This window comes from Limulus polyphemus, unplaced genomic scaffold (assembly GCF_000517525.1).
Source record: "Limulus polyphemus unplaced genomic scaffold, Limulus_polyphemus-2.1.2 Scaffold2698, whole genome shotgun sequence".
NCBI classification, from domain to species: Eukaryota; Metazoa; Arthropoda; class Merostomata; order Xiphosura; family Limulidae; genus Limulus; species Limulus polyphemus.
Window position 1 is genome coordinate 77,018 of NW_013668308.1, and position 18,819 is coordinate 95,836.

At 35.4% G+C, this 18,819-nt stretch overlaps 2 protein-coding genes across 2 annotated transcripts in view; both read left to right on the top strand.

Annotated features, from left to right (window-relative positions):
• The first annotated feature begins 619 nt into the window (after window positions 1-619).
• On the top strand, window positions 620-8,565 carry LOC111087824. Its single transcript, XM_022395863.1, has 6 exons — window positions 620-781; window positions 1,495-1,600; window positions 2,424-2,514; window positions 3,737-3,777; window positions 8,481-8,496; window positions 8,541-8,565. The coding sequence occupies exons 1-6, from the start codon at window positions 620-622 to the stop codon at window positions 8,563-8,565; spliced, it is 441 nt and encodes a 146-aa protein (XP_022251571.1).
• A 52-nt stretch (window positions 8,566-8,617) lies between these two features.
• Window positions 8,618-18,819, top strand: part of LOC111087826 — a 26,309-nt gene continuing 16,107 nt past the window's right edge. Inside the window, exons 1-5 of the mRNA XM_022395865.1 lie at window positions 8,618-8,691; window positions 10,020-10,201; window positions 16,519-16,658; window positions 16,794-16,896; window positions 18,507-18,614. Of these exons, the coding sequence (XP_022251573.1) occupies window positions 8,627-8,691; window positions 10,020-10,201; window positions 16,519-16,658; window positions 16,794-16,896; window positions 18,507-18,614 (598 nt within the window). The 5' untranslated portion in view covers window positions 8,618-8,626. The remainder of the gene's footprint in view (window positions 8,692-10,019; window positions 10,202-16,518; window positions 16,659-16,793; window positions 16,897-18,506; window positions 18,615-18,819) is intronic.

The window sequence follows — 18,819 nt, forward strand, 5'->3', positions numbered from 1 at the left end:
CTATAAAACAAGATATTAACTGCAGCAAACTCACTTCATTTGAACGCCCTTCTAAGTTCGTGAAGTGCCTTTGAAAATCATTGATTATAGTTATTTTATAAAGTTTATTTGATTAACAAAAATTATGAGTAAATACACTATTTATCTAATCTTTAAAACGAATTACCACTTAAATACTCAAAGACTTTGTTTGAAAATCTGGAGTTATCATTTCAGCTTTATCACATCTTGGACTTTGTTAAAGTTAAAGTATTGTTCAAGGATTTCTTCCAGAAATTTATCTTTCGGATTTCATGAAAATAATTAACAACCAATAAGTAAATTTTTGTTCAGGTTTACATGATTAATTCATGAGAGTGGGCAAATAAAAAAAGCTAACAAACATTGATTAACCTTCAGTTTAACAGATAAAGAGTCTTTTATGGTGATATTTCGCAAGTATAAAGTGCAAAGGTTACGTTATTTATTTTAATACAACATAAGGCTTTTTGTCTATTTATCTAGAGCACTTTAAATTTTATCTTTAAATGCACCTATAAAAATGAATTCAGTAAGCTGAGAAACATTCACCGTTGACACTTTCAGTCAAACTTTGGTATACTAAATATAGGTTACTAAAATGACTTTACAAACAGTAATCTTAAGGTTACTGTTAGTATGGCTGACCATTAGCTTTGGTCAACGACCAGTAATGGGATCTGCAGTAAAAACCAAACCAGCCATTTTGGCTGCGGCCCCTCTTTCAGTCAAGAAAGATCTTTTGATGAATTTGGAATGCAAAGTAAGTAAAAGCCTGTTTTTTTTATCCTCTTTTCATAAACGTAATATGAAATTGTTAACATTACATCTAACACTCTAATAGTTGACCATTGGGAAAACAGTTTATTCTTCTAACTTAGTGAAAATTCAAATCCTGTGTTGACCTAGTAGAAGGTCAGGTTACATTTTTCTGAAAAAAAAACAACAACATAAGTTGAAGACAAAACCAAGCTACAAACACTTCACAAATAGATAATCTTGAAATTAATATTGCGACTATAAATAAATAAGTGAAAGAACGTGCTAAAACTACAGCAATTAAAATTTATCATCATTAATTTCGAAGACCATGATGAATAGATGCACAAATTCTCTTCAAAATACAATTGTATTTTAAACATTGGAACCATGAATAGAATCTAAAAACATAATGTAATACGTTTAACACAGATTTAAGGCATGGACTTAAAAACATTAAACACTTTAGTGGCCCAATACTTCAAAATGCTACTTAGACTACCATTTTAGTCTACCAGAGATAAAACAAAACATCTAGTCTGATGATGACCAAGTAAACTCCCAACTTGATCAGGCTCCTGGGAAGATGAATGTATCACAAATATAACAGTTTTATGTGTTTTAGAGCATTTAATTTTAATTGCAATTTCTAAGGTAAAATTAACACAAGCCTAGGAAAAATGCACGTTTTATTGATTCAAAATGCCTTTATTACAGCCTGAAGAGGTGTCACACTATCACTATCAAGGGAAGGGCATGCTCTGGGGGCAACAAAGAAATCACATACTAATTTCGGCCGAGCTCTATGTCCGCTGCTTGGGTCGTAAGTTCCGTTTTACTGATAATTAAAACAGGAAATAATTAAGAGACGTATATTCGAATAATTTTGAAGGAAAATCCTATAATTAAGGATGTGAGATGGTAACATATGTTTAGGATTAAGTGGACTTTACCTTTGCTACTTGTATCACTTTCTGTAGTGCATCATAAAGAAGGGTTTTAGTTTTGAAAAACATAATAAATACATTACCAAGTGAAAGTGGATGTCGGTACCAAGACATGGCCCTGTCTCAGTGTTCTTAAAATAGATGACAGTGGAAGTCGGTACCAAGACATGGCCCTGTCTCCTGTGTTCTTAAAATAGATGACAGTGAAAGTCGGTACCAAGACATGGCCCTGTCTCTGTGTTCTTAAAATAGATGACAGTGAAAGTCGGTACCAAGACATGGCCCTGTCTCTGTGTTCTTAAAATAGATGACAATGAAAGTCGGTACCAAGGCATGGCCCTGTCTCTGTGTTCTTAAAATAGATGACAGTGAAAGTCGGTACCAAGACATGGCCCTATCCTAGTGTTCTTAAAATAGTTGATAGTGAATGTCAGTACCAAGACATGGTTCTATCCTAGTGTTCTTAAAACAGATGATAGTGAATGTCAGTACCAAGACATGGTTCTATCCTAGTGTTCTTAAAACAGATGACAGTGAAAGTCAGTACCAATACATGACCATATCCAAGATAGTTATTTTAGTATAACTGAACATGTGACAGAAGTTTAATGTCAGAATAAGTATATTTTAGTATTTTTTAAACAGATGACAATGAAGGTCAGTATCAAGACGCGATATATTTTAATACTATTTAAACAGATGACAGTGAAGGTCAGTACAACGACACAGCCCTTCTCTATTTGATGAAGCTAAGAAACGTTTCTTCCGAGGTCTCAGAAAGAAACGAAATGTAAGTATTTTTAACCGCATCAACGGTGACTTTGAAATAATGAAAGTGAAATACATCAATATCAAATTTTGTGTAAAATACATGGGAGTCACGAGGGTTCCTTGAAGGGGGGGGGCGTCGTTTTTCTTATGATGGTTCGTTTTTGGTCATGGTGTATCCTTTAAAGATATGTGTACATGTGTGTGTGTGTATATATATATATATATATACATTAAGCCACATTAGGCTGTTTGCTATTCACCACGGGGAATCGACCCCCTGATTTTTAGCGCTGTACGTTTGCAAACATACTGATGTCATATTGAGGGGCGCAAGTAAAATTGCTCATGTTATGACGAGAACTCCATGGTGAACAAGTTATGTTGAAATAAATATTCACGTAAACTTTAAAAATAATCTGGATACTATATATTCATTACTTAAGTAAAGTTATTTATCCATACTCTATGTAAACCCTTTTATCAACCATTTTTGGACCTTATCATATAAAACAAGATAGACCTGTCATTTGAATCCTTCTGTTTAAACACCGTTTCGTACTGTATCAAACTGGCTAGAAGCATGTAGGTGTGAACCAACAGCCGCAGCATTGTTTCTAAAGCCTGGTCAGCTGCCCCAGTGCCAAACACACAGTTGGTGTGAAAGTGCTTTGTAGTTACTATGAGAAAAGGCTATACACTGGATAAGTGAAGTGAAGAAAAAGTGTCATTGGCCACTATTCAGTTTTTCACATTATTTAACTGCACAATAGCTAGTGTCAATGAAAACATGAAAGATTTATCCTGGCAGAATGTGATTTTATACGGTACGTCGTTTTCATGATCAAATGGTGCAGAACTAGAAACGAGAACATTAGTCATTCAGTATGTTAAAAGACATTATGGTTGTGCTAAGGATATTTCCCTTCCTGTTAACCTGCAAATACATATGGGAGCTTGTGGAAATAATGCTTATTTGTGGTTAATAGTAGATTCATGCTCACATCATTACCCAACCCCGCCCTAATGATACCCTTTGAATACTTGACTTAAGAAAATTATCATCTTGAAGCGACAAACATATAACACTTAGTAACCTTTCTATCCAACAAATGACATCGTATTACACATACACACATATAGATATATATATATGCTGCATATTTGTATACTTTCATTAAGGAATTATTATATGAAGATTTATTAGGAATAGTAACACCATTTTCTTTTCATTCCTACTTTAGCGTGGAAGATCAAGAAATCGAAGAAAGCAGTGAGAAAACTGGTATGTTGTTTAACTTTATTATCCACAATGTTTTTTCAGTTACATTTACCGACAAACTACTACCCTTATCATTCATTTGAGTTATTCCAGTGGTTAGTGTATATCAAGAGTTAGCGGTGGGTGCTGTTAACTAGCTATTTTCCCTCTAATATAATAGTTTAAAATTACCGACACCTGGCGCAGATAACCCATGTGCAGCCTTGCACGAATATCCGAAAACCAACAACAACAAAACGTTGTCTTTAGCGGTTGTATATCGGTTTTGTAAATCACATCTGAATAGTTAAAAGCCCTTTTGAAAATTATAACGTACTAAATTCAACATTTTCTAATAATACATTCTCCAACTTGGATAACTTCTAAGCTTAAGTAGCTCATCTCCATCAGATTAATGAAATTGTCGTTCGAGAGAAAGCCATTAGCGTTTGATATATTTGTCCCTATTACATAAGTCTTACTTCGCATATAATACAGTCGATTACACCTTCTATGAAACTGAAATCTAATACATATTCCAATCAACTTATGTATTCACATCCTCTCTCCAATAAATGTCATTATTTTCAATTCATATTGAAGTTAGGTAGTTTCAACTACTACAAAGTTATCAAAATGTTTATAAACCGGCCCAGAAGCTCAAACACCTTAAAAGAGAAACCGTTTTTACAACCTAGCACTTTCGAAGTGTAGCTTCTTGTTTATCCCTGTGAAGAAGATATAATTTTTAAAACCGCTTGGCCTCTTCGGTGGAGTTATTTTTATTATTTTCTGTGGCTATTGTTGCAGGTTCTGGTGCAAAGTGTTTAAAGTATTGTTTAATTAAATATTGTGATTTAATTACAGAGTGTTTTCAACTTGTAAATAAGGAGCTGGTGAAGTCTGCAAATCTAGCAAATTCCTTTCAATTTGTAAAGAAGGAACTGCTGATGTTTAGAAAACTAGCTGAATTCGTAAAATAAGAACTGGTGATGTTGGAAAACTAGCAGAACTATTTCTATTTACAAAGCAGGAGCTGGTGATGCTTGAAAAACAAACATAATGCCTTCATTTTGTACAATAGGAGTTGGTAATGTTCGGAAAACTAACACAATGTTTTTTATTTGTAAAATAAGAGCTGATGATGCTTAAAAAACTAGCAGAATACCTTCAATTTCTATAGTGGGATTTGGTGATGTTTGGAAGGCTAGTAGAATGCCTTTTACTTGTAAAGAAGGAGTAGGCGCTGATAATGTTCAGAAAACGAACCTTCTATTTTTGAACAAAACTTCGTAACGTTTAAAATATATATTTGATTAGTTTCGTTATCAGACAAGTTTTCAGCTCTTCATCTAGACTGTTTTAGTTGTTTTGTTCAGCCTTACTATTGAATCTCAAGTTCAGCTCGGTGGGTAGCTTATTTTACCAAATAAACTAGAATTATGATTATAGAAAATATGATAAAATTAATTACTAATTTGTGTCAGGAAGCGAGACAAATTGGACTGCCAGTAAATACGAACGAGATTTCCGTATAAATAAAATACGTAGGCCTTACTTGAGAAGAAATTTTAGAGATGAAAAGTATAGATTAACTTGTACTGACTTAGTTGACCAGTATTAGGTTTCAAATATCTTTTGATTTTAAACGTATTATTACATGAAATTAACACAAAAAAGTGCGTTAAAAATAAGGCCGCTTAACCCTAGTACGAGAACTTAAGTTAAAATAAATAGGGCAACCAATGTACACGAAGCCTGTAGGGAAAAAGTAGTACTTTATGAATTGGTATCTGCGGAAGAAAAGCTTCGCACGTTTATTGGTCCAAGAACACCGCATGAGCAGCATTGCCTTTTTCTTATCCTTTTTTTTTTAATTAGCGGGAAGGGTATAGGCGATATAGAACTGGGGCGAACGTTTATTTATAGTTATATAAACATTTCCGTCTTTACCAGCAATAACATATTTATTATTGTTGTTCTATTTTTATCCTCTCCAGGTTTTGTGGTGATTCTTCTGTTTTTTTCTAAGTATTTATTTTAATGATTCGAAAAATATAATACATTTTTTTACCTTCACTCGTGAAAAAAAAAATCTTAAGAAGTATCATTTTAATGTTTTAATTTGTACAAAAAATACTAGTGGTAACTACCGGTTGTTTTCACTCGATTAATGTCATCATCGTAATACATAGAAAAAGTGATAACCAAACTCACAGTATCAGAAATTCGTTATCTTCAAAAATATTTAAGATTCGGGTTTTGGGAAATTCTTGTTCGTAGCTTTTCTGCTTTTGTTGGTATGTTACTCAAAATTAAATGTTAAACTTTTACTGATTTCGTCTGCCTATTAACTTGAGGATAGTGGTTATAACGATTAGTCCGAGTTTTCAAATAATTTCAAATGCTATATTCTGTTGCGTTTAATACTGTACCACATTGTTAGAAATAAGCTTTATGCTAGAATTGAAAAGTTTAAAGTCTGACTTTTCATATTTTATTATTTTGTATGTAATAAATCATCACTATTTGAAACAGACTCACACAGCCAGCGGACTACATTCTAAACACTAAATGTATTTGTGTCGTTTGCAGTCTTTAAATTAGTTTTTTACATTTTCAGAGGATTAATAACAAGGATAATCCAATGATAATGGAATAAAATATACTTAATTAAGGGACATAGTATTAGCTTCAACCAAGTTATCTATAACAATCGTTAAATGAAAATTTCTCTTTGTTTGTAGTTAAGCTCAAAACAATATAATGAGCTATCTGTGCTATGCCCATCACAGGTATCGAAACATGATTTTTAGCGTTATTTGTGCGTAGATTTATCGCTTAGCTGCTGGGGAGGGGAGGAGGAAAAGTTCTGAGTCTCTATATACAAAATCTTACTAAGTCTAAACCTGTTCTAAATGCTAGAGTGCCATTATTCTTATGTTTATAAAACGATGTTTACATTCTCGCGTGGCCCGGCATGGCCAGGTGGTTAAGGCGCTCGACTCGTAATCTGAGGGTCTCGGGTTCGAATCCCCGTCACACCAAACATGCTCGCCCTTTCAGCCGTGGGGGCGTTATAATGTGACGGTCAATCCCACTATTCGTTGGTGAAAGAGTAGCCCAAGAGTTGGCGGTGGGTGGTGATGACTAGCTGCCTTCCTTCTAGTCTTACACTGCGCAGATAGACCTCGTGTAGCTTTGCGCGAAATTCAAAACAAACAAATATTCTCGCGCCAGAACCAAAATAGGGGTTATCATTTGTGATCTTTCTAAAGGGTAAAAACAATCTGTAAATGAATAAAAATTTTATTGAAATTTGACAAGCCTCTGCGAGTTAGTTTGATCTATATTAAATATTATATAAAATTAATATATTATATTGAGTCTAAAAGGTTTAACTTACAACAACTCGTAATTTTTGAACTGTTTCGCTCTAAAAATAGCAGAAAAATTAACATTGTTATTCAACTTTATAGAACATTGTTACCATTAAACTAATCTCCTGATCACCGTTCAAGTCGATCTTCTGATCGTACGTTACTGAACACGCCATCGCAATACAATATATATCTAAGTAGTATTTTATGTTGTTTATAATAGAACGTAATTGAATAAAAAACACATGAATCATTTTTAAACAATGTAGGACTTGGATTTCTGCGTGGAGGTACGCCTCCTTTACTTTCAATTTTATATTACATCTTTGTTGGGCTTATCCTCTGATTAAACCGTTTTTTACTAAATCTTCACCGTGGAAAGCGAAGCAAAACTTTGCATTACTACATCATGGGTGGGTGCGTCTGACGGCCTATTCTCTTAACTTTAAAAAAATTACATATATTAAGCTAATTTTCCTTATAACTACTGAAATCTTATGTCCTGGTATGCTAGTCAGTTACCCCATTTTTTATTTTTTTTTTTGGTATTGAAAAACAAAATTACCTAACAAAATATATCCTATCAGATTTACTGTTACTAAACACGAACTGCAAAAGCTTAGCAACATGAATTAATTTCCTATAAATGTTAACTTCTGCAACAATAATTTATAAATGGGAAAAGTAGTAGATTATACTAATGGCAGCAACTCTGGTAGCTCAGTGTTAATCTGATGAATTAAACACTAAAAATCGAGTTTCGATACCCTTAGTAGACAGAGCATGAATAGCCAAGCAGCTCATCGTGTAAGTTTGCGCTTAACCTAAAAAAACAAGCTAATGACAGTTAATTAGGCAGGTTGTGCCATCTATGTACTTAATAGTAAACTATACTTGTGTGTTTTGGGATGTTTTATAAAATGGCCAGGTGGTTAAGGCACTCGACTCGCAATCTGAGGGTCGCGGGTTCGAACCCCTGTCACACCAAACATGCTCGCCCTTTCAGCCGTGGGGGCGTTATAATGTGACGGTCAATTCCACTATTCGATGGTAAAAGAGTAGCCCAAGAGTTGGCGGTGGGTGGTGATGACTAGCTGCCTTCCCTCTAGTCTTACACTGCTAAATTAGGGACGGCTAGCGCAGATAGCACTCGTGTAGCTTTGCGCGAAATTCAAAAAACAAACATGTTTTATAAAAATATCGTCCATTAAAATAGAGTTTTATTCTATTAAATCAAAATCAAGGAGTTCTCAATAGATAAAATTCAGTATATATATGTTGAAATTAATGTGTATGAGTATACATATATGATGTGTTTTTATTTTATTGTTTATCCTACTCAAACAGAAAATCTCTTTGCTGAGTATGAAGTTCCGTTTGAAATAGTACAATTTGCTGATGGCACAGTTCCGGAGATCCGATTTTCAGATGAAGAGCAAGACGACACGTCCAAAAATTTTAAGCGACATCTTTCGACAATTTTCTCTACTAAAATGAGCAAAAATAAACATGAAGATGAGGAAGTATCTGAATTTGGTATACATAAAACAAAGTACAGGTACGTTTTTTGGTGTGATTTTTTTATTCTTTGAACTTTTAAAAGTCTTTCTCTTCTTATTTTATGTTACCATACTTAACCAGAAAATTTAATTCATATTTGTTTTTTATTTACCAGAAACCTTTAATTTAAAATGTGGTAATCCTGATACAAAGAAGTATACGTATATGTTCAGTCAATTAGTTTAAGAGTCCCCCAGTGTCACAGCGGTATGTCTGCGGACTTACAACGCTAGAATCCGGGTTTCAATACCCGTGGTAGGCAGAGCACAGATAGCCAATTGTGTAGCTTTGTGCTTAATTACAAACAAACGATAGTTTAAGAAATATTAAAGTAAGTAATAAATCTTCTTCAGATAATTTAATTATCATAAGATGTTAAAGATATGTTTGACATCTTAAAATAGTTATCAGTTTTCACCTTTTTTATGTTTTACTTGTAGATAGTTTTGGTTTACAGTAACATTCTTATGGTGTGTGTTTTTTATATGACAAGTTACATTCCATGTCTATAGTTATTATAATATACTAACAAAACGACACTTAACTCATTTACGCCTGGCGACCTTATGCACTAGAAAGTTGTAAAGGTTTCAACTGACGTTTCCGAAATGTAAGATATATGTTATATATGTAAGTCGCATCAATTTTTCAGTTATAATAAAATATATTATGCGATTGTTTTTCTTTACGTTTCAGTCCTAGATACGGACCAGCATGGTCAGGTGGCTAGGGCGCTCGACTCGCAATCTGCTCGCCTTTTCAGCCGTGGTGGCGTTATAATGTGGCGGTCAATCCCACTATTCGTTGGTAAAAGAGTAGCCCAAGAGTTGGAGGTGGGTGGTGATGTCTAGCTGCCTTCCCTCTAGTCTTACGCTGCTAACTAAGAGACGGCTAGCGCAGATAACCCTCGTATAGGTTTGCACGAAATTTAAAACTACCAACCAACCAGTCCTAGATATGTCCACTTCCAAAGTATTTCATAGAATCATCAATTAGCTGAAAGAGCTTCAGGTGTAAATATATAACTCATGGGCAGAGGTGTCGCTAGGTGCTTAAAAGATTCGGGACTCGGGCCCATAGGCCAGGAAATTTTGGCGTTTCACTATGATATTGATCACGGTTTTCTATTCTGATTTTTCAAGACACCAACTGTGGATTCGGGGCACTGTCAACTAGAATTGGAGTACGGGCCCCGTGTGCCATTGTCTAGCTACGCGTCTGTTCATGGGCGTTAATGTGTTGAAAAAAGAAATCCAAAATATATAAGAGTTATTACATATAATTTGTTGCATTTTAAGATAATATTTTTAAATTATTTTCCTTTAGCAAAGAAACTATTACACAAAATGCTCACGCCAGTTCACCAATAGTCCATGTTCACAAAAGTTTCACCATAGACGATGTAGTTGAATTAAGCGGTGCCGATGGTGACTTCAACGACGCATCTGATGTCGACGTCAGATCTGATTCGGATCAGCACTTTAGTGATGGCGAGCTTGTCTCTTCAGGTATGAGCTAACAAGCATAATTCAAATATTGATGTAAATAACATCCAGGTATTGAATATTACTCAGATGTCGACTCAAAGAGCATTCTCAAAAAGAGCGATTTTTATGGGTCAAACTCGGGTGTGAAATGCAGTATAATGCTGTAAAATAGTAGTAACTAACCTTTGCCTTTAATTGAAAGAGTCCAACTGCCTGAACACGGGATTAGCCTTAGACACATCTGACAAGTTCATAATGAATAACTTAGAAGTGTTCTAAGACACATTTTTCAATATGTCCGTTGTACTTCAGGTGTTGCAAAGCAGGAGGGCAGAAAAAATTAGGAGTAGATGGGCTTGAAGTGTTTTACTCTGCACATTTGTAAGAGACATAATAAATATTATACAAAGTAATGTTAGTATATTAAACAAATTTCAGCACATGATTAATACTTTAATAACAGGACAGTGTAACATTTAACGGAGTACCATTACAAACATTATTAAATGTCTGTAGGACCGCGCATACGTATAATATTTTTCAAAATGAAATTATTATACATTTGTTTCCCTATGTATATTAGCTTACTGTTGGCAGACCACTTGATTGTCTTTTGTGGGCGAATGTGGCTCACGGGCCGCCAGTTGAAGAACCCTGTTGTGAAGGGCAGCAAAGTTAAAATAGTTTCAAAATGCTCTTTTGTACTTTGATTAAATATATTCTAATTAATAAGCAATGAACTAAAGTAATGAGCAGCATGATTGTAATTGTTTCGTTAATTATGACATTTGAAACGTTAGAAATACGGTTTCTTTAATGCCAATTGATAAAATATGTTAAACAAAACTTACTAACCTTGTAGTAAATGTGCTATAATACACAAAGTATAAATTATATAAAAAAATAATGCTAGTAAAATGTAATACTTTTTCTTGACCTTACCACATGATGTGTAAAAACTAATTTGTACAAGTACATCTAGGCTAACCGTCAGAAAAATAAATAAGTGGTAAAATAATTTTGGGCTAACATAAACATGAATTTACCAGCCTTTAGTTTTCTTTGCCTTTAAAATGAACATGAACACCTATATTACACTATCTTGGGTTTGTTGAGAAATTGTTTTCACTTACACAAACAAGCTTACTCTTACAGATTGTGATAAACCGTATTTAATTTTGTGTACCCTTTGAGCATCAAGAATGATTTTATTGCTGGAGATATCCCCACCCTCAACCATCAGTAAATAATTAATTTTACTAATTATTATGAAATTGTGGAATAATCTGAAGTTTTAAGATTTCATGTAATTTCAAATTGGTTTAAATTTTTAAAAAGATAGGAGTCTCCTTGTGGAATTATTTCATATATACGTGTTATAAGATATATATTTTCAGTGTTATAATTTGTATATTTGATGTTACGATAAGGTTAGAATGCTTAGAAAGTTCTAAGTTAAAGTCAAATTTTTCTTGTATATTCGAAGCCAGATTATAAGTACAAGATAGGTGCAAAGATAGTAGAGTGAAATCAGTGAATCAGTCAGCTATCACGGTTACTTATACGTTAGTTGATTTTACGTTAATATTAGTATTGTTAGAGAGGTTTGAAAGTCAATTGTAACACAGAACTACAGCAACAGTATATAAGTGTTAAAGCTTGTAGAAACGTTATAGCCTCGATGGAGGCTGTCCATGGCCTGATTCGGGATGAGTTGGAGTCCTTCATGTGGCCCGGGGTTTTTTCCCGGGTTTTCATATTTGGCTTTTCATCATGAACCTGACTATACTGAGGAGAATTTAGACATTGTTTTCTGCTCCTTTAATACACTAGAGCTGCCTCTACTGAGAGCTCATCTGATTGGCCACCTTCTGCCTCTTTTCTACAGTTAGTTACACGAGTTTGTGAAGCTTTGGGGATTCACTCCCTTGCTTTTGAGTCTACCCTGCCTTGTTGTCAGATAGATCTCTGGGGGATTACTTGATTCTTCCTCCTTCCCCTGATATTACCGTGTATGCTGGGATGTTTGTAATACCATTACGAGAGAGTATTGCTATGCCTTGCTCCCCTCATTTATCAGAACAACATGCCCTGGCTTATCATCATCTAGCTGTAGTATATTTGGACACTCAACAGATGGATTTGTTGTTGGTGCTATGGGGTTCCAGGTTAGAACATGTTATCCCTCTTACCAGATCTCCATTTTCGCGGATTCATTTAGCTCTTACTACTGTATTACGATACCCCTCTTCGTGATTTCCGGGAGACGCCCCTTTTTCGGCCTTACTAGTTTGCTGGAGTCCCTGAAACTTTCGAAGCCCGATTTTATATAGCACGTTTGCAGTTTTCTTTATCATCATTGGCTGCTTGCCTCTCTTCTGCTCCAACAGGTGATTTTGGAGGATAAATCATTCGCGTCTTGCGGCCCCCACTTTCGACACCTCGTCCTATTGGTTTACAGAATCGGTTTCGTCCGTATTCTCGGAAGGTCGGGATGGCGCCAGTGGCGTCGGTGTCTACCCATCCAGAAGGTCGATCCCGTTTATCCAGAATTCTATTCTCATCTTTTTATGGTGACCAAGAACACTAAAGATTGGCATCTTACCATCAATCTGTCTCAACTCAATCTCTTCCTACAGCCTCCTCGTTTTACCATGGAATATTTTCTTCAGCTTCAATGGCACTTCACACCAGATCTTTGGATAACCAAGTCTGATGTTACAAACGCCTACCTTCACATCCCCATAGCAGAGTCTTCTTGTCGATTTCTATATATTTTGCATGAGGACCACATGTAACAGTTCCAAATTTTCACATTTGGACTTGCTTCAGCACCATATGTTTTCTACCAAGTAGTATGGGCCTTTGAGCAGCATCTTCATTTTTTGGGTCTGCACACACAATGATATTTGTAAGATTGGCTTCTTTTGACACCAACCTCTTACGTTGCCACACTACATCCGCAGATTCTCCTTTTCAAAGCCAGAAGAGCGGACTTCATATCATGTTCGAAAAATCCATTCTCTAACCAACTCCATACATGATTCATCTTGTGGTGTTTTTCAATGCACTTTGAGTCGAGCTCAACCTTCTCCCCTCAGACTTCATGCTAAGGAATGGATTGTCAGGCATTTGCTTATGTCACCTTCTCACACTGCATGGATGGTTCTGTCCATTTTGGGGATTTGGGCTTTCCTAGAATCTTTCATACCATTGGATTGGGCCCATATGAGATCCCTTCAGTGGTCATTTCGCGGCCTATGGCTCATGCATACCGATCTTTTGAATCACACAGTCACTTTCCTCAAACAATTTGCTGATCTCAAATGGTGGCTAGACAGGAACAACACGAATATCAGGGTCTGGATACCACCTTCTTGTGTAGAAATCCGTCTCTTAATGGATGCTTCTCTTAACAGATGGGGTGCCTTTGTTCTGAAGGTAGGCATTCCAGAGTATTTGGACCAACTACTAATCTGCCCTGCATATCATCATTCTCGAACTTCTTGCAGTACATCTAGCGACGATTACAGGTCTTCCTCTATTGCATGACAAAATGATCATGATTCATTCTGACTATTCCACAGTGGTTTCATATTTTTCTCGTCAGGGAAGTTCTCATTCTTGAGGTCTTGGTTTTTGGGATTTAGATCTTCTTTTTCAGCTAATTCCAATGACATCCATCTTTTGCCCTGTCATGTTACAGGCGTTTTGATTTTGATAGCAGATCACCTTTCTAGATCCCATCAGATTGTTCCACCAGCATGAGTGTTCCATCAGGTGGTCTTTCAATGAATTTGTTCTCAGTTCGGCTCTCCAATGACAGACACCTTTGCAACCCATTGGAATGCTAGGCTATAGTTCTGGTCTCCAATTCTACATCCTCAAGCTCTGGCGTTAGATGCTTTCAGTCAAGACTGGACAGAATTCCATTTGTATGCCTTTCCTCCTATTCATCTCTTAGCCAGATTCTTGTCTATGATTAATTTCACCCCATGTTGGGTTCTGTTGTCAGCATCTTTTTGGTCTGCTTAAACATAGTTTCCTATTCTTCAGTTGCTCCAAGAATGTTTATCACTACCACTTCATTCATCCTTGTTGAGACAACCTCAGTCCAACATTCAACACCTGGAAGTTTAAAGACTCCAGCTTCATGCATGGAAGTTATGCAGTCCTTTGCCCGACCACAGGGGTTTATATTATACAGTTTATATTTATTTGACTATATCCTCCATCAACCTACTATGGCAATTTATCGATGGAAAGGGACTACATATTTTCACTAATGTCTTCGGTGAGCCTTCAACCCATTTCACCCAACAGTCTCCTTAGTTTCAAGTTTTTTGACATGGATTTTTGAAAGGTTTGGCTTCTACCTTGCATTATATATAGCATCCTTCGCTGCTCTCTTTCACTTTTCTACATATACGAAAATATTTGACTCCTGTGCTATCTCATTTTATGATCCTTTCACATTCTTCATCCCAAACGACCATTTCAATTGCCTAATTGGGACCTTAGAGTTGTTTTTTCATGCTTTATCACTTTATCCCTTCAAACCTATGACCTCCTGTTCTTTGTATCACCTTTCCCTCGAGGTATATTTTTATTGTTGTTAGCTTCTGGACACAGCTGTTCTGATTTATTTGCCATTCAGCAGACTCTCTATCTATCCTATTGTTTGCTGTATCCAGACAGATCCTTCCTACTGAATACTCTTACTGTCAGAGAAAGGAATAAATTATTTTTTCCTATTCTTTTCCCAGGCATGTCTTATCTTTACAATCTATCATACCCAGTTCTTTTGTGACCAGTCAGAGCACTTAGATGTTCTGTGGCTTGTATGGAACTGTTCAGGGGCCCTATGCACCAGCTTTATATTTAATGGGATCCTGCAGTGTCCCTGAATTTATCACTAATTACATTAACCAGTGGGTTTCGGGAGTTGATTCCTATTGCCTGTTCGAGGTTATCTGTTGTAGATCGAAATATACTCCACATCGCTCTTCACCAGATTCGGCATCTATCAATGTCATTGTCTACTCATCTGAACTGTTCTCTGGGGGATATTTTGCAGGCTGGTATGTGAACTTCTCCTAACACTTTCCAATCTCATTACCTTCACGATCTGGCAGTTTCCTCTTCTGTGTGACTCCCCCCCCCCCATGGCCATGTTGACTACCTCTGCTAGATTTTAACAAGAAGATGTGCAATATTCTTACCTGATTAACAGTTTTTTTGTTCTAGGGTCCCTCTTTATTTCCTTTGGATCCCACTCAGTAGCAAGTATTGCCCAGTCAGGTGTGCTTGTATTTTTTCAATTCCCCACTAGCAACCTTTATATCGGTTCATGGTTGCAACAGGCTCTGTTGAGATGAGGTGTTCCATAAGACCATGTAGAAGCAATTCTGGATGGTGGTATTATCTCACAATACAAATCCAATAGACTGCTACTCATGGACTATCATGAGTAAAGCTAAAAGGGATTTTGCCAGTCCCTGCTGATCTTAAAGCATCATTACGTAGCTGCTGGTAGGGGGGTCCTGTCACAAAAATGTGTATATATTTGCAGTCCAACTGCCATTGTCACCAACGGAGGATATGGGTAATATGACCCCTTAAATCCAGCCCTGAATCGTGGAACCTTGGCTGCGTGGTTGAGGCTGACCCATCATACTTACTTGTGCAATATTCCACCCTTAGGTACCACTTCTCATTGTACACCTTTGTTCTATGCAGAAGCTTTCTGTATGATCTATGCCCTCACTGGCTCCTCCGCCTTATCAATGTGGAATTCTAGCTAAAAGTGTCAGCAGAGGTTTGTATGTTTTGGAAGTTATCATTTTCCTAATCTGAAAATATGTTTCCAAACATACTTACCTCCGCTGATACTCTCCTTCCCTTCCTCCCCACTAAGAGACAGGCCGGGATGGAGTAAGATTTAAAAAAAAAAGATTATATTGTCGACATACAGTGTTTATATACAATACCTGCATAAGAGGCCAGGTGTAAAGTTTTGCAAATTAGATACAGCCGAGGGCAGTCGATTGGAGTATAAGACTGGGGCAAGCGAACACAATGTTTAGATGAAGATCCAGAAATAGCTACAACTTATAAGCGTCAGAAGAGGTAAGTATGTTTGATAATACATTTTCAGATTAGGAAAATGATAACTTGAATTATTTTCACTAGATACTTTAAAAGAACCTGCCAATGAAAGAATGATGACCCAACACATGTATAATCACTAATTTCTGTCATACATGTAACATTTTGATGAACGTTTGCAACAAAATTGCTCTTTTAATGTTTTATTAGCATATGAATATTTTTGATAGGTGGTCATACAGTTATATCTGTGTATCATCGCCCAAATGGTGATAAAAGACGAAAACGAAGAAGAAATGTGGATGATGGTGATGGTAATGACCAGTCGTTGGAAGATTTGTACACAGCAAATATGGACTACAAACTTGAAGTAAGCTTGTTTATCCTGAATTCTCTCTCTTTCAGAACATGGAAGACTTGGTGATAATTACCGTTTTAATATTGTGATATTTATCAGAGTGTCTATCATAGGAGGTTAAGTGTTTTTATTCTTATAAAATAACAGTTACAAGAGAAAAAGCCCTACCTACAGGAGCCAGATTTTGTTGGGTCAAAGGTTGAAGTTCTTAAGTTGCATGCTGCTACCCTCATCTCGGAAACATCTCGAGGTTAGTAAGTTAAACCCAAGAGCATTATGGTTTGCAATTGCCTTACCTATGAACCCAGTACATGTGCTTTAGAAGATTAAAAATAATCGTTACTTTCCCAGACAAACAATGCAGTAAATTTGACGTTTATTAATTATTAATAACTTATAAAAGTAAGCTAACTAGGGAGTTCAGAATTAAAATAACTTTAAAATTAACTTGTAATTGAAAATAAAGACATTGCTGTATAACAAACTGAATATAATATAATAATAAATTAGTACACAAAAAGACTCAAATACGTAATGATTAGCATGCTCTTAGCCATCAGTTGAGTATCAGCTCTATTTACAATATTTTTGACATTTGTTTATTATGAAATGTTCATTTTGTGACATTTACCAAATGTTATTTTCTATTACTCATTAACTCTTACTTATTCTAGATAAATTCGGTACTATATTTATTTTTGCCTTTTACTGTTTTAGTACAGCACACTATATTCCAAGTATTTATATAATATTAGCCATCAACGCTCTTACTTTTCAGAATTTTCATTGTCCTTTTAGTAAATGAAGTTTGTTGTTGAATAAATTCAAAGTAAGCAGAAATTGAATGAGGTCAGTAGTTTTTGTTGTATACGTTACTGGATAATGTCTTTTAGAATATTGTGTTCAATTTTAGTTGCATTATAATTATTTAAACAGGATGTTGAGTTGTTGAAACAGATTCAAAGAGCTACCTGGATGACCCAGGTTGAAATTTCTTGGCATGTTTTTGTCACCATTGTAACATTTTCCCCATAGTAGCCCTATTCTGAGCTTCATTCCAGGGCTTCCTCTGATTTATTCTTACCAGTAATAATATACTATGATACTATGACTTTCAAACAGACCATCAACTACACTGAAATACTATGAGGGTTACTTTTATTTTTGCCATGTTGTTTCAAACATCTCAAGTAGCTGAGCCATAATGGCAGAAGCCCTACAGCTGCAACTTAACGAGTTACATGTGATTAACACCACTAGTGTTTTGCCAGAGAGGCTCTGGTAGACATGACTGAGGTTTATAGGATTGTTAGATATTTAGATTTTTTTATATATAGATGTCATTTTCAAAAAATATATAGGCAGTAAGACTAGAGGACACGAATTTAAAATATGGAACTTCAGACATAATTCCAATGAAAGCAAAAGGTAGTCAAGCTGTGGAATAGATTACTTTTATTTGTTATAGAAGCTGTATAATTGGGTGAGTTTAAGAGGATAGTGAATGTATAAGAAAACTAGTTAGGGTGGTAGTAAAAAATGGAATAGTCTCAATTAAATGTCCTTCAAAATTAAATAAACTAGAACAGGATTGGGGTCTTGGTAAAATAGTATGTATATCAAATCTCAACCATTATTTATGATTTAACTGATATTATTGCCCATTTGAATTAATGGAAACACCAGTTAGTAAAATAGCATACAAAAAAAATCCCAAAAATTGTTTTACAACTACAGTTTTGGTATTAACTAAGAAAACAGTTTTATTAATATTTTTTTATGAAAACTAATTTCGAAGCAAATGCAGTTAGAGTTAAAATTAATGGTTCAGTAAAATTAATAAATTCCTTATCAAAACAGAGAAAGCTGACTTGGAAGCAGTAAATAACTTGGAGCAAAAAATTGGTCACCCTTACAAAATTGTCAAACAACTTTTACGAGCTGAAGGAGATGAATTTGAAGAAAAAGGTAGGAAGTGTAAATTATTGTATTGTTACGTCTCTGTGTTCGTTTGTTAATTTTCCGTAGAAATTCTTTCAGAGAAACTTCAGCAATACAAGTCCTTCCTTAAATAAAACTAGTTTATTCTTTTTGAACACAACTTTGCAATACACTTAATTCCCACAGTCAGTTTAACTTAAACAAACGCTATAATTCACAACGAACGATTCAC